Source organism: Octopus bimaculoides, chromosome 2 (assembly GCF_046866305.1).
Source record: "Octopus bimaculoides isolate indiv1 chromosome 2, ASM4686630v1, whole genome shotgun sequence".
Classification (NCBI taxonomy): Eukaryota; Metazoa; Mollusca; class Cephalopoda; order Octopoda; family Octopodidae; genus Octopus; species Octopus bimaculoides.
The window spans coordinates 46,162,150-46,174,705 of NC_142929.1; the positions used below are offsets into that span (position 1 = coordinate 46,162,150).

General features: G+C 37.7%; 1 protein-coding gene across 2 annotated transcripts in view; it reads right to left on the bottom strand.

Annotated features, from left to right (window-relative positions):
• The window catches only part of LOC106874350 (uncharacterized), a 550,150-nt gene that overhangs the window by 51,276 nt on the left and 486,318 nt on the right, over positions 1-12,556 (bottom strand). For both annotated transcript variants that reach the window (XM_052976981.2, XM_089344826.1), the window contains exon 4: positions 1,687-1,891. In XM_052976981.2, coding sequence (XP_052832941.1) covers positions 1,687-1,891 — 205 coding nt within the window. The remainder of the gene's footprint in view (positions 1-1,686; positions 1,892-12,556) is intronic.

The following is a 12,556-nucleotide window of genomic DNA, read 5'->3' on the forward strand; positions in this document are numbered from 1 at the left end:
ACACACACACACACACGCACGCACACGGCCGGTTTTCGCACATTTTCTGCCTACCAAATCAACTTACAAGGTATTGGTCGGCCTAAGGCTATAGTAGAAGACAGTTGCCCAAAGAGCTGAAGAGTGGAGCCGAGTCCAAAACCACATGATTGCAAAGAACACTTCTTAACCACACAACCATGCCTATCCAACATTTAGTAATATTTCATATCTACATTTTAGATAAACTAGAGCTACGATATAATGTTTCCAATAGAATCATCAATACTATTTTCTTGTCATTGTTTTCATTACATTTCTATTGTTATATGCTCCAATAACTTTTAGATAAGTACACTTGTTAAAGTTAATGTTGAGCTTCGACCTTTATTTCAAATACAAGATTTCAATTTTTTTATCCACTAGAACATAATTCTGTAATCTTTTCATCACCTAGCGATCTTTGTTTTATATGTCATTGCCTGTCTTTTTAAAAGAAACAATTTGATAAAGAAAGACAGCACATATTTGTATGATGTAAGGTTTCCATCTCTTTTTCTCACGCAACATTGTAAGCAAGCTACTTCAGGTCAAAGGAGCTTCTCGTTACGTTGAAATAGCTATAACTGGAACTCCGTCCGTTACGGTAACGAGTGTTCCAGTTGATCTGAACATCAGAACAGCCTGCTCATGGAATTAACGCGCAAATGACTGAGCACACCACAGACACGCGTGCTCTTAGCGTAGTTCTCAAGGAAATTCAACGTGACACAGAATGTGACAACGCTGGCCCATGATTTACAGAAACAACTCATTGTTGTCAGTTGAGTGGGCTGAAGCAACGCGAAATAAAGCATTTTGCTCAAGAACACAACGCGTCGCCGTGAATCGAACCCACAATCTTACGATCGTGAGCCCAATACCCTAACCGACTATCAGTAGGATAAATCCCTTCGTTATTGTCTTACGAAATAGAAAATGAAATGTCAGTCAATAGACAGACATTGTGTATAAGGGGTATCGTTGCGTATAAGGGGTATCACACGCGAAGAATCTTATTGTTATGTAAACGTTGCACATGTTAAAGAAAGCAAGTAAAATAGTAGCAGATCATGGTTAAAGTATGAATAAATATGTAAGTCAATTCCAAATATACCACAGCAGAATAGAATACTGAGGATAACCAAAATGAAAGCTTTTAGAACTACGAATTACTCTTCTAGATGTCTTTTCAAAAACATAGCACGAACATGACCAAATTTATGGTATGGCAAGATATATAGATTCTGTTATATATAGTTCACGTTAAGAATAGAGTGCATAAACAAATACAGAGAGTTTACAAGATGCACTGATGTACATTATGTTGCTATAACCAAAATTCCGTCAGATGTAATCTAATGTTTATACAAGAAATTTAAGAGCTTTCGGAAGATATTAAATGTAGCTTAAACTAGCGTAGAAAATTGTCCGAAGTTACGCTGATAAGGTCGACGTAGATGATAGATTGTCCATTTGTCATATATTATCGATTTTCTGTAAAATTGTATTTCCATGTTTAGTCCTATAAGCCATACTAATAGAAATCATCGTTCGTGAGACAAACATAATACCACTCAACATATCGTACCTGCAACTCGCGCTACCTAAAACCGCTGCCGCTAAATAATGAATTAATAAACAGTATCAAAATGATTGGCAACTTACCTCAATGAACGGCTTTGGCTGCCGTAACACAATGTATTCGTAACCACAAATTTCACACCTGTTCATATAAGAAGATCCTAACCATCGTTCCAAACATGTTACATGTAGCTTCCCCATTGATCCAGTACAATAACAAGGCGAAATAAGTTTGGCTGTGCTCTCTCCTTCATGGCAAATACGACATATAGATGCATCACTGCTACTACTGCAAGAAGAGACAAAACATAATCAGAAAATAACGCTACAATAGTCAGACAAAAATAAAAAAACAATTGTAGTGGTTCGAAATATACGAACTAGGCGGCGAGCTGGCAGAACCGTTAGCAAGTGGGGTAAAATGATTAACGATTCCGCCGAGGTCGACTTTGCATTTTATCCTTTCGTGGTCAATAAAATAAGCACTCGTAGATGACTAGAGTCGATGTAATTGATTTACTCCATCCCCGAAATTGCTGTCATTCTGCTCAAAATAGAGACCCATACATGAATAAGTTCGCACATTTGGGTCAATTATATCTAAACCGGTATTTGAGCGATACTTATTTTCTCGAACACGAAATCATTAAATAAATAAAGAGGAGGTCGTCGCTGGTAAGACTCAAAACCAGAAAGTAAAAGAAAATAAATAAATACAAATCTGGAGAAATATTAACTATTTTCAAAAGAGCTTATGTTGTAAAGATTCATATGGATAGAAAGGTTGTTTGATGATCAAGAAAGACACAACCTGAGATTGTTGGAAAGAGGAGAGTATGAGCATGGCATGGATTAACTACCAGAAGGACGTATTTCATTCTTTGATCGTGTAAACATGACCCATAAGTTAGTTAGTACCTATTATATGTATATATATTAAATGCATTATGAGTATATGTAAAGCAATTCTGCAGATACAGAGAAAAGGGAATTGTAAAAAACTAAATCTGTGTACATTTGATTAGGAATATTCTAAAAGGAAACTCCTTCTACAATTCTTTACTGCTCAGTGCAAACAATTTTAGCCAAAATGTTACACCAGACAGAACTCGGATACATATGCTATAGGAGGAAAATCTGTCGACTTTCGTGCATGGAAATTATTCGGTGCAGATAGTAAAGAACTAGAAACACTGCTGCAAAGTGTATATGAATTCACAAGAAGTATTGGTATGAGATTTAGATTAGAAAAATGCACCTAGGCAAATTTTAAGAGAGAATACTTAATTTATAATACTAATACCTTGCTAGATAAAGAAACAGTGATAAGAGAAATAAACTGAATACAAACTAAAATTTGGAAGTCAATGAGCTTGACAAAGTGCAGCACACACAAACATGTTTGGACGGGATGTTATAGTCGCATAATATAAATATTTATAACGGAAGTAAAAGCAAGAACAAGGTAATAAGCTTCTTGTTTCTAGTTGATTTACTAATAAGTTACACTTAAAGTAATCTATTGTACGCTAAATCAATTAGCAAGACTAGACAAAAAAAAAAAACAAAAAAAAAACTCCAACTGAAATCTTACATTGAAAAATTATATTTATCACAAGTAGGGGAGATATTGGCTTCAAACAACTAAAAAACTATTTTACAATACTCGCTATATGATTATAAATATATTTTATTAAGGAAATAATAATACAAATAATTTTAGAGATGAACAAAAAAGAATAAAAAGATTGTTTCTGCTTTCAAGAATGTAACGAACACAAAAACTGAAGTGGTAGGCAGTTATGGGCAAAGAGAGAAAAAGTATTAGAAACCGAGGAAAAATCTCAAACACTAAGCTGAAATAAGGGCTAGATAATGACAAACCAAAGAAAAAGAAAAAGAAAAGTATGGCCAAATACCAGAAAAGACTAGCAGAGTGGAAATAGGAAAGGAAGAATAGAAGGACCGACTATGAAGCACGTGACTTTATGACCGAATGTTTCTTAAATGCAGCACAAAAGAGAAATCTTCTCAACAGAAAGCTCTGCCACCACAAAAGTATGCAATGAAGCAGACTACATTCGTTAAGGAATGTGGAGGGTGGGAAAAAAATTTACCTCGTCTCAAGATATCCAGCACTAAAAGTATATCTACAAGCAAAACAAAATTTGGTCTTTTAAACACAGCAAGCTATGTGAACATTATGAAATTCCAAAAGATAAATGTTGTATGAGTGTGCAACAGAAACAGGTCTCAAATTATGACAAAGCAACAAACAATATGTCAGTTCACAAAGGCAAGGATATTAAAGTTAACCGCTGGTTATCGCTGTCAAGATCCACCAAGAAAGGAATTGCCGCCAAATGAAGATTTCACGTGATAAAATATTTTGAAAAGAAATGCACAGATTATCCAATTGTATTGATATGAAAATAGAAAAATGCAGAATGTGGGAACTGAAAACAAAAACAATCCCTACAAATCCTTATCGAAAGTGATAAGAAGGTGATAATAAAACACAAGACTTTAAAATGTGTACAACTTATAAAAAAGAGTAGTCTGAAACAAAAGGCTTGTTCCTAGTAGTAAGCCGATAAAGCACGTTCACTGCGTCTGTACCAGGGGATGCACTACAACCTGCTGTACAGCATCCCATCAGCAAGGGATCGATGCATGATGTGTTGAAACGATCATTGTGAGCAATAAAGTTTCTCACATATTCCATTTTCCGTCTCTACCATTTGTTATATATATATATATATATATATATATATATATATATATATATAATTAGTCAAGGAACTAAAGTCCCTTACGTATGCGAGCATCTTAGTTCACTGGTTTATATCAGCGTTGAGAGAAAACCAAGTATATTAGTTTACCAACGAAACGTATGGGTAGTTAAACCTTTTTAAATAAGAAAATGAATTGAAATTTACGTACAGATGTTTTTATTTAAAGACATTACAATTCATACATAGAAATTCCTTCCTGCAGCTGTTTCACTAAGAGGTATATATATATACATACATACGCAAAAATATATACATCCTTGATTTGAATTAATTAATGTCCTTCGTTGATTATGACATTTACCTTTTTGTTAGATATTTATTTCCCATCATCTGGGTTCTCTAGTAAATTCCCTGGATCCTTTGCCTACTTTCCTGTATTTTTCAGAAAGCTTTTAACCTATTTACTCATTAGAAAATTCAAGCATTTTTCACCCGGTTTCAAATTTTAAATTAAATTTCCGCCTTTGTTAAAAAACTTTTTTCATTTCAAAGTATTTTTGTTATACATTTCCACACACAGCAATAGCAACACCTTCCACATTGCTCTCGCCACCATATGTGATTCATCAATATCTTTATTCTCACACACTCGCACAAGCTCTCACATTCTTTCGCGCTTTCATACCACTAATCTAACAATTACACGGGCTGAATCCTTCCACATATGTCCACTTCAACATCCATTAAGAAATACGTTATGCAGACAGAAAAAATTAGATGTATATCCTCTTTACACTTTGATGCAAGTTCCTCAACGTAATACATTTTGATACTTGCATCCACACATCCGTCCATTGGTCCTTTCTTTAACCTCCCCTATAAAAATTTCCCTGCCTTCTCTTGTATATTGTATTTTCACTGACGTTTTATCATTCTCTCTCTCTCTTATTATATTTCCCGATTTCTTTTCTTGCAATGAAGGACTCTTGGACGAAGCGTGAAGAGACTCATTCTTTCCTAATACCATATTTGTCAAATTTTGTTCTCGTCTATTGTGTTTAATGTATATCTGCACCTGGAAAGATTATACGGAAAAGAGCTGGGAGAATTTATTCGTAGAGTAAACATAAACCATAACTACATAAAGAACATTTCTGCAAGACAGACTTCCCCTAAAAATATTTAACTTGCATGGAAAAAAATCCTTTCTTTTTTCTCTACTACAGAAAACTATGTGAACATTATGAAATTCCGATTATGAAATATCGATTTTGAAAGGGAAAATTAGTATAAAATATTCTTTCCTTGGATTTCTGTAATTAAAACGAAGGCATGCTGAAAATATAGCGGATCTAATACTAGAACAACGTGTGAAACGCTAAATACCATTGGAAATCTGTCAATTTCAGCACTACGAGATTGCTACTCTTATGATGGTTTTAAATCTAAGGTTCAACCGAGGATTAACGAAATAAATTGTAAAGTTGTAAACTAAGATGAAATTGATCTCAATCTGCTTTCACATGTAGTGACGGTAATTTTTATTGTTTGGATGTCAAATTCAGACGCTTTATTCATTATAGGACCAGGCATGGCTATCTCGTTAGAAGCTCTCTTGGTAATTACAAAGTTTCGAGTTCAGTCCCACTACGGGATACCTTGAGCTCATGTCTTCTACTACAGCCCCGAACCGGCCAGTGCTTTGTGAGTGAGATTGGTAGACGGAAACTGTGTGGAAACCAGTCTGTATATATAATATATACGACGGGCTTCTTACAGTTTCCGTCTACTAGATCCACTTACTTGGCTTTGGTCAGCTCGAGGTTATAGCAGAAGACACTTGCTCACGGTGCCACGCAGCAGGACTGAACCCGGAACGATGTGGTTGCGAAGTAAGTTTCTTATCACAAGTGTATTCTGCTACAGCCTCGGGCCGACCTAAGCCTTGTGAGAGGATTTGGTAGACGGGATCTGAAAGAAGCCCGTCGTATATATATATATATACGTATTTGTGTGTGTGTTTGTCTCCCACCACCATCGCTTCACAACTGATGTTGGTGTGTTTACGTCCTCGTAACATAGCGGTTCGGCAAAAGAAATCGATAGAATAAGTACTAGGCTTACAAAGAATAAGTCCTTGGGTCGATTTGTTCGACTAAAGGTGGTGTTCCAGCATGGCCACAGTCAAATGACTGAAACAAGTGAAAGAATATATATGTAAGTATAAGCGCGTGTGTTCGTGTATGTGTGTATGCGGGTGTGGGTCTGTGTCAGAGAGAGAGAGAGAGAGAGAGAGAGAGAGAGAGAGAAAGAGAGAGAGAGAGAGAGCGAAAGAGAGAAAAAGAGAGAGAGAGAGAGAGAGAGAGAAAAAGAGAGAGAGAGAGAGAGAGAGAGAGAAAGAGAGAGAGAGAGAGAGAGAGAGAGAAAGAGAGAGAGAGAGAGAGAGAGAGAGAGACTTTGTGCTAGTCTTCTCTCAACACTCAACAACCTTTCAACCCATGAATCTGTTTGGGTTGTCGTTGCTGTTGAGGATTTTACGACCATCCTATAAATAAGTATCAATATTCTTTTCTACTCTTGGCACAAGCCTCGAAATTTGGGGGGAGGGGGGGGGCAATCGATTAGAGCGATTCCAGTACGCAACTGGTACCTAATTTATCCACCCCGAAAGGCAAAGTCGACCTCGGCGGAGTTCGAACTCAGAAAGTAAAGACAAACGAAATACCGATTTCTTTATTACCCATAATGGGCTATACATAAAATTTTTAAGACATCACAAAACATAAAGACAGTACAAAACGCAAACATAAAATCGGGGTAATTAAAATAAAATGATAATATGCAATAATGAAAAAAAATGAGGCGCAATGTCCACTCGATCCCCAAAGTCGGGTGGTTACATTTATCCAGTTTTTCACTTTTACGTTCAACGTCATGTAAACATTTTAACGGTTTTGCAACTCAAAAAATTAAAATACTCGCGTTATTTTTCTTCCATTAATCATTGTTACGTCCGTCCTTAACAACTGCAAATAATCAGTTCTAGGGTGTGGAGTCTCCACCAACCATATCCATTTCGTTATTATATTTTCACCAAGTTCTTTTATGCACTCCCAGCATCTTTCCTCACGTATCAAAATGCATTTTTCAGCACATTTCTCCGGCATTTTCACTCTTATTATTTCTCCCAACCTCTCGACTTTTCTCTCCAGCTGGTCGCAATTCTCGTACTTTATCAAAACCCCCTTGTATTTCACATCTTTATCCGTTCTCTCCTCCTCTTGTACATTATTAGTTTCTGGTTTTTTATCTCTTTTGTTTTCTGTTGACCGTTCCTTTGACTTATTTTTCCTTCGCTTTTTAGGGTTAGTAGCTCGATTTTTGTTCTCCTTTGTTTTCTCTGTTTCACACTTCTGTCTCTCTTATTTCCTCAGTGTGGTCTACAATTTTTTTCCTCCTCTGCTTGTGCTTTCCCTTGCTGTGGCAACTCATATAGGGGGCATTTGGTCTACATATGACCTCTCTCGCCGCATATATAACAATTTGGTTTTTTCCCCTCAACTACGACATTTAACGTTTTCTCGTCCTCCACTTCTGGTAGGAAATTCTTTCTATGTCCTCGAATGTGGCAAAAAGCCACATTTCGAGTCCAAATCCCCACCATTTGCACACTTTTGTTTTCGCCACTGGTCCCAATTCCGGCTCATCCTTGGTTGCAGCCAGCACTGTTGCAACCAACCACTCTGATTTAATATCTGGGAATACGTATTTTCACACTTCTTCCTCTATAACTTGGTAGTAATGCTATTTCCTCACTTCTTAATATGTTGGTTGCATGCTTGATTGCCTCTTCTATAGTGGCGAACTTCACCTCAACCGTACCGAACTTTCTTCCTCTGTTGATGACAATTTCACCCAGGCACTCCTCGATTTCTTCTTCCGTCACCATTTCAATTTAACCGGTTTCGACAGCCTGTGTACGGTACACTACTGTCCTGAGAATTTTATTTTCTTTAGTCTCTTTTTGGGGACACAATTTGTATGAGTCTCCCTCAACTTCTATCAAATTCATGCTTCTGGTCACCTCCTCCATATCCAACTTGATTTCCAGTGGCACTGGCTTCCTCGCCGCAGTGGCCTTGGCGTAGCTCTCCATACTGGAGACACTACCACTTGCCATAGCTGGGAAAAATGCAGCAGCTCACGTGAAATGCAACCGTAATAATTCCACAAAACTCACAATTATTCACCGAGACAATTTTCACAAAGTAACACAACAGTATTCACAATAATTTACTATAATTCACAGAGCCGTTATACCGATTTCGTTATTACCCATAAAGGGTTATACAAAGAATTTTTAAGACATCACAAAACAAAGACAGTACAAAACGCAAACATAAATTCGGGGTAATTAAAATAAAATGATAATATGCAATAATGAAAAAAATGAGGCGCAATGTCCACTCGATCCCCGAAGTCGGGTGGTTACATTTATCCAGTTTTTCACTTTTACGTTCAACATCATGTAAACATTTTAACGGTTTTGCAACTCAAAAAATTGAAATACTCGCGTTATTTTTCTTCCATTAATCATTGTTACGTCCGTCCTTAACAACTGCAAATAATCAATTCGTGGGGGTGGTGTCTCCACCAACCATATCCGTTTCGTTATTATATTTTCACCAAGTTCTTTTATGCACTTGAAGCATCTTTCCTCACGTATCAAAATTCATTTTTCAGCACATTTCTCCGGCATTTTCACTCTTATTATTTCTTCTAACCTCTCGACTTTTCTCTCCATCTGCTCGCAATTCTCGTACTTTATCAAACCCCCCTTATATTTCACATCTTTAACCGTTCTCTCCTCCTCTTCTTGTACATTATTAGTTTCTGGCTTTTTTATCTCTTCTTTGTTTTCTGTTGACCGTTCCTTTGACTTATTTTTCCTTCGCTTTTTAGGGTTAGTAGCTTCATTTTCGTTCTTCTCCTTTGTTTTCTCTGTTTCACACTTTTGTCTCTCTTTTATTTCCTCAGTGTGGTCTACAATTCTTTCCTCCTCTGTTTGTACTTTCTCTTGCCGTGGCTGTGTGAACTCATATAGGGGGCATTTGGTCTTCATATGACCTCTCTCCCCGCATATATAACAATTTGGTTTTCTTCCCTCCACTACGACATTTAACGTTTTCTCGTCCTCCATTTCTATCTGGTAGGGAATTCTTTCTATGTCCTCGAATATGGCAAAAAGCCACATTTCGAGTCCAAATCCCCACCATTTGCACACTTTTGTTTTCGCCACTGGTCCCAATTGCAGCTCCTCCTTAGTTGCAGCCAGCACTGTTGCAACCAACCACTCTGGTTTAATATCTGGTGTAATTCTGGGAATTCATATTTTCACACTTCTTGTTCCTCTATAGCTTGGTAGCAATGCTATTTTCTCACTTCTTAATATGTTGGTTGCATGCTTGGTTGCCTCTTCTATAGTGGCGAACCTCATCTCAACCGTACCGAACTTTCTTCCTCTGTTGATGTACGTGGCCCCATTGACAATTTCACCCAGTCACTCCTCGATTTCCTCTTCCGTCACCATTTCAATTTTACCGGTTTCTACAGCCGGTGTACGATACACTACTGTCCTGAGAATTTTATTTTCTTTAGTCTCTTTTGGGGGACACAATTTGTACGAGTCTCCTTCAACTTCTATCAAATTCCTGCTTCTGGTCACCTCCTCCATATCCAACTTGATTAACTTGGTTTCTAGCGGCACTGGCTTCCTCACCGCAGTGGCTTTGGCGTAGCTCTCCATACTGGAGACACTACCACTTACCATAGCTGGGAAAAATGCAGCAGCTCACGCGAAATGCAACCGTAATAATTCCACAAAAATCAGAATTATTCACCGAGACAGTTTTCACAAAGTAACACAACAGTATTCACAATTATTCACGAAGCATTTCGCCCGGCATGCTAACAGTTCTGCCAGCTCGCCGCCTTTTTAAATAGGTATCAATATTGTACTAACAATGTAAGACTCATCCCTTTAAATATGGGAGCACAGTGAAATTATTGCTAGCATTTTCATATTAACCAGCAGTGCTAACTTAAAATCTCTACTATGCAATTCCTTCCTTAGAACTGAATGGTGGATTGTTGAATTTACAAGTGGAAGCAGCAGTAATAGTGGTAGTAGTACTTGTGTTAGTAGTGGTGTGTGCTGTAGTATATGTAGTAGAAGCAATAGTAAGTCTTCGTCGTCATAGTATGAGTAGTGGTGCTGGTAGTAGTAGTAGTAGCAGGAGTAGTGGTGGTGGTAATGGTAGTAGTAGTCGGAGGAGGAGTGGTGGTGGTGGTGGAAGTAGGAGTAGTGGTGGTAGTGGTGGTGGTGGTAATAGTAGTAGTAGTCGGAGGAAAAGGAGGAGGAGTGGTGGTGGTGGTAATAATAGTAGTAGTCGGAGGAAGGGGAGGAGGAGTAGCAGCGATAGTTGTAGTAGTAATACCATCCTGTTTACTGAAATCATGATAACCATTATAGTACCTTTCACTTTTACAAATAAACTTTGAAAGAGCTTTGGAAAGAAATATTTAATTTTTTCTGAATCGAAAATAAAATGAAAGAAGATAATTAAATAAATAAATAATTAAATAAATAAAAAAAAAAATAATAAATAGATGGGAAAGAAGAGAGAATGAGCAGCAGTGAAAAGAAGTAAAGAGTGAGGAGAAAAAAATAAAAAGCAGAGATAGCGTTAGTGAAATTATAAAAAAAAGAAAGAAAAAGAAATGCACGAACAGAAGAAAGGGAAGAGGCTCAGGGTTGGGGAGCGAGGTGGGGTTGGTTTCCTTTGTTATTCATAAACCCCGCTAAAACAGCCAACCAAAGTACCAGCTGGAATTCTGTAAATAATCCATCGAATCGGGTTGAATGAAATATTCCAACAGGCTATAAATTAATATCTAAGAACTGCTGGTTTTCATACAAATTATGTTTTTTTTATCTTTTCATCCTCCACCGGTTCCTCCTCCTCCTTCATCGTCGTCATCATCATCACCAACGTCATCGTGTTTCACCGTCGTCGTCGTCGTCGTCATCATCAACATCTTTACCATCGTCATCTTTATCGTCAACACTAGTACTACCGATACCACCAACCTACCAGCACCACAACTATGACAGATATATTTCCCACTAGTCAATACACCACTGCTTTCATCCCGCCCCGCCAGTTTCCATCATCATCATCATCAGCAGCAGCCTCTTGATATTCATAATTAATGCCATCATCACTGTACCACCTCCAATACTATGGCCACTGTGTTCCCATCCACCCCTACGACCGTGTCCCCTACTAGCAACATAATCATGAGTAAGACCATCACGATCATGAATACCACCACCACCACCACAACCATCACCACCACCGCCGCCGCCGCCGTCGTCATCATCATCATCATCCCCATCACTAGCCACGCATTTGGACAAGCCAACTCAAATCATTTGTGTTAATAAGATTAGAATCAGATCATAAATACTGCTCAGCTCAAACAAGAGATCATGTTCTGCAACACTTCAAAGAGGATTTAGCGGATAGTTTGCTGATGAGATAATCTCATTTCAGAGCAAGTTTCTCTCAGTAACGCAACATTCATGAGTGCAGGTTCGTTATTTCCTGCTTTGGACAATTAAGTAAATCTCTCTCTTTGTCAGATCATTCAGGATCTTAATGAAATACCTGCCAAAGTTCGTTAAAGTGACTTGACTGACAAAACTTATTGTTGCTACTGTTGTCGTTGTTTTTGAGGCCTAGATAGGCTCTGATTCTGTTTTGCTTTGCCTTGAACCCTCAGCTCTTGATAGAATCCTAAGGGCGATGTCACAACATGTAGCATATCTTAGGCATTGTTTTAGAAATATTGGAGCCCATTCCACACCAGGTCTAACCACAGACGATTTCTTTTTGGAAGAGAGATAGAAAAACAGAAGAAAAATAAAAGGAAAGAGGAGAACCAAGACTAGTACTGAGAGCACGTCTTTTTTTCCTCGATCCTGAAGAGATGAAACGTGAAATTGACGCGAGAAGTATTTGAACACAGGGCGCAGTAATCTGAAACGAATATAATATATCCAACGCTCTAACGAGTCAATAATTTTTAATACTACAGACATATAAAGGCGGTGAGCAAGCAGAATCGTTAGCACGCCGGGTGAAATGCTTAGCAGC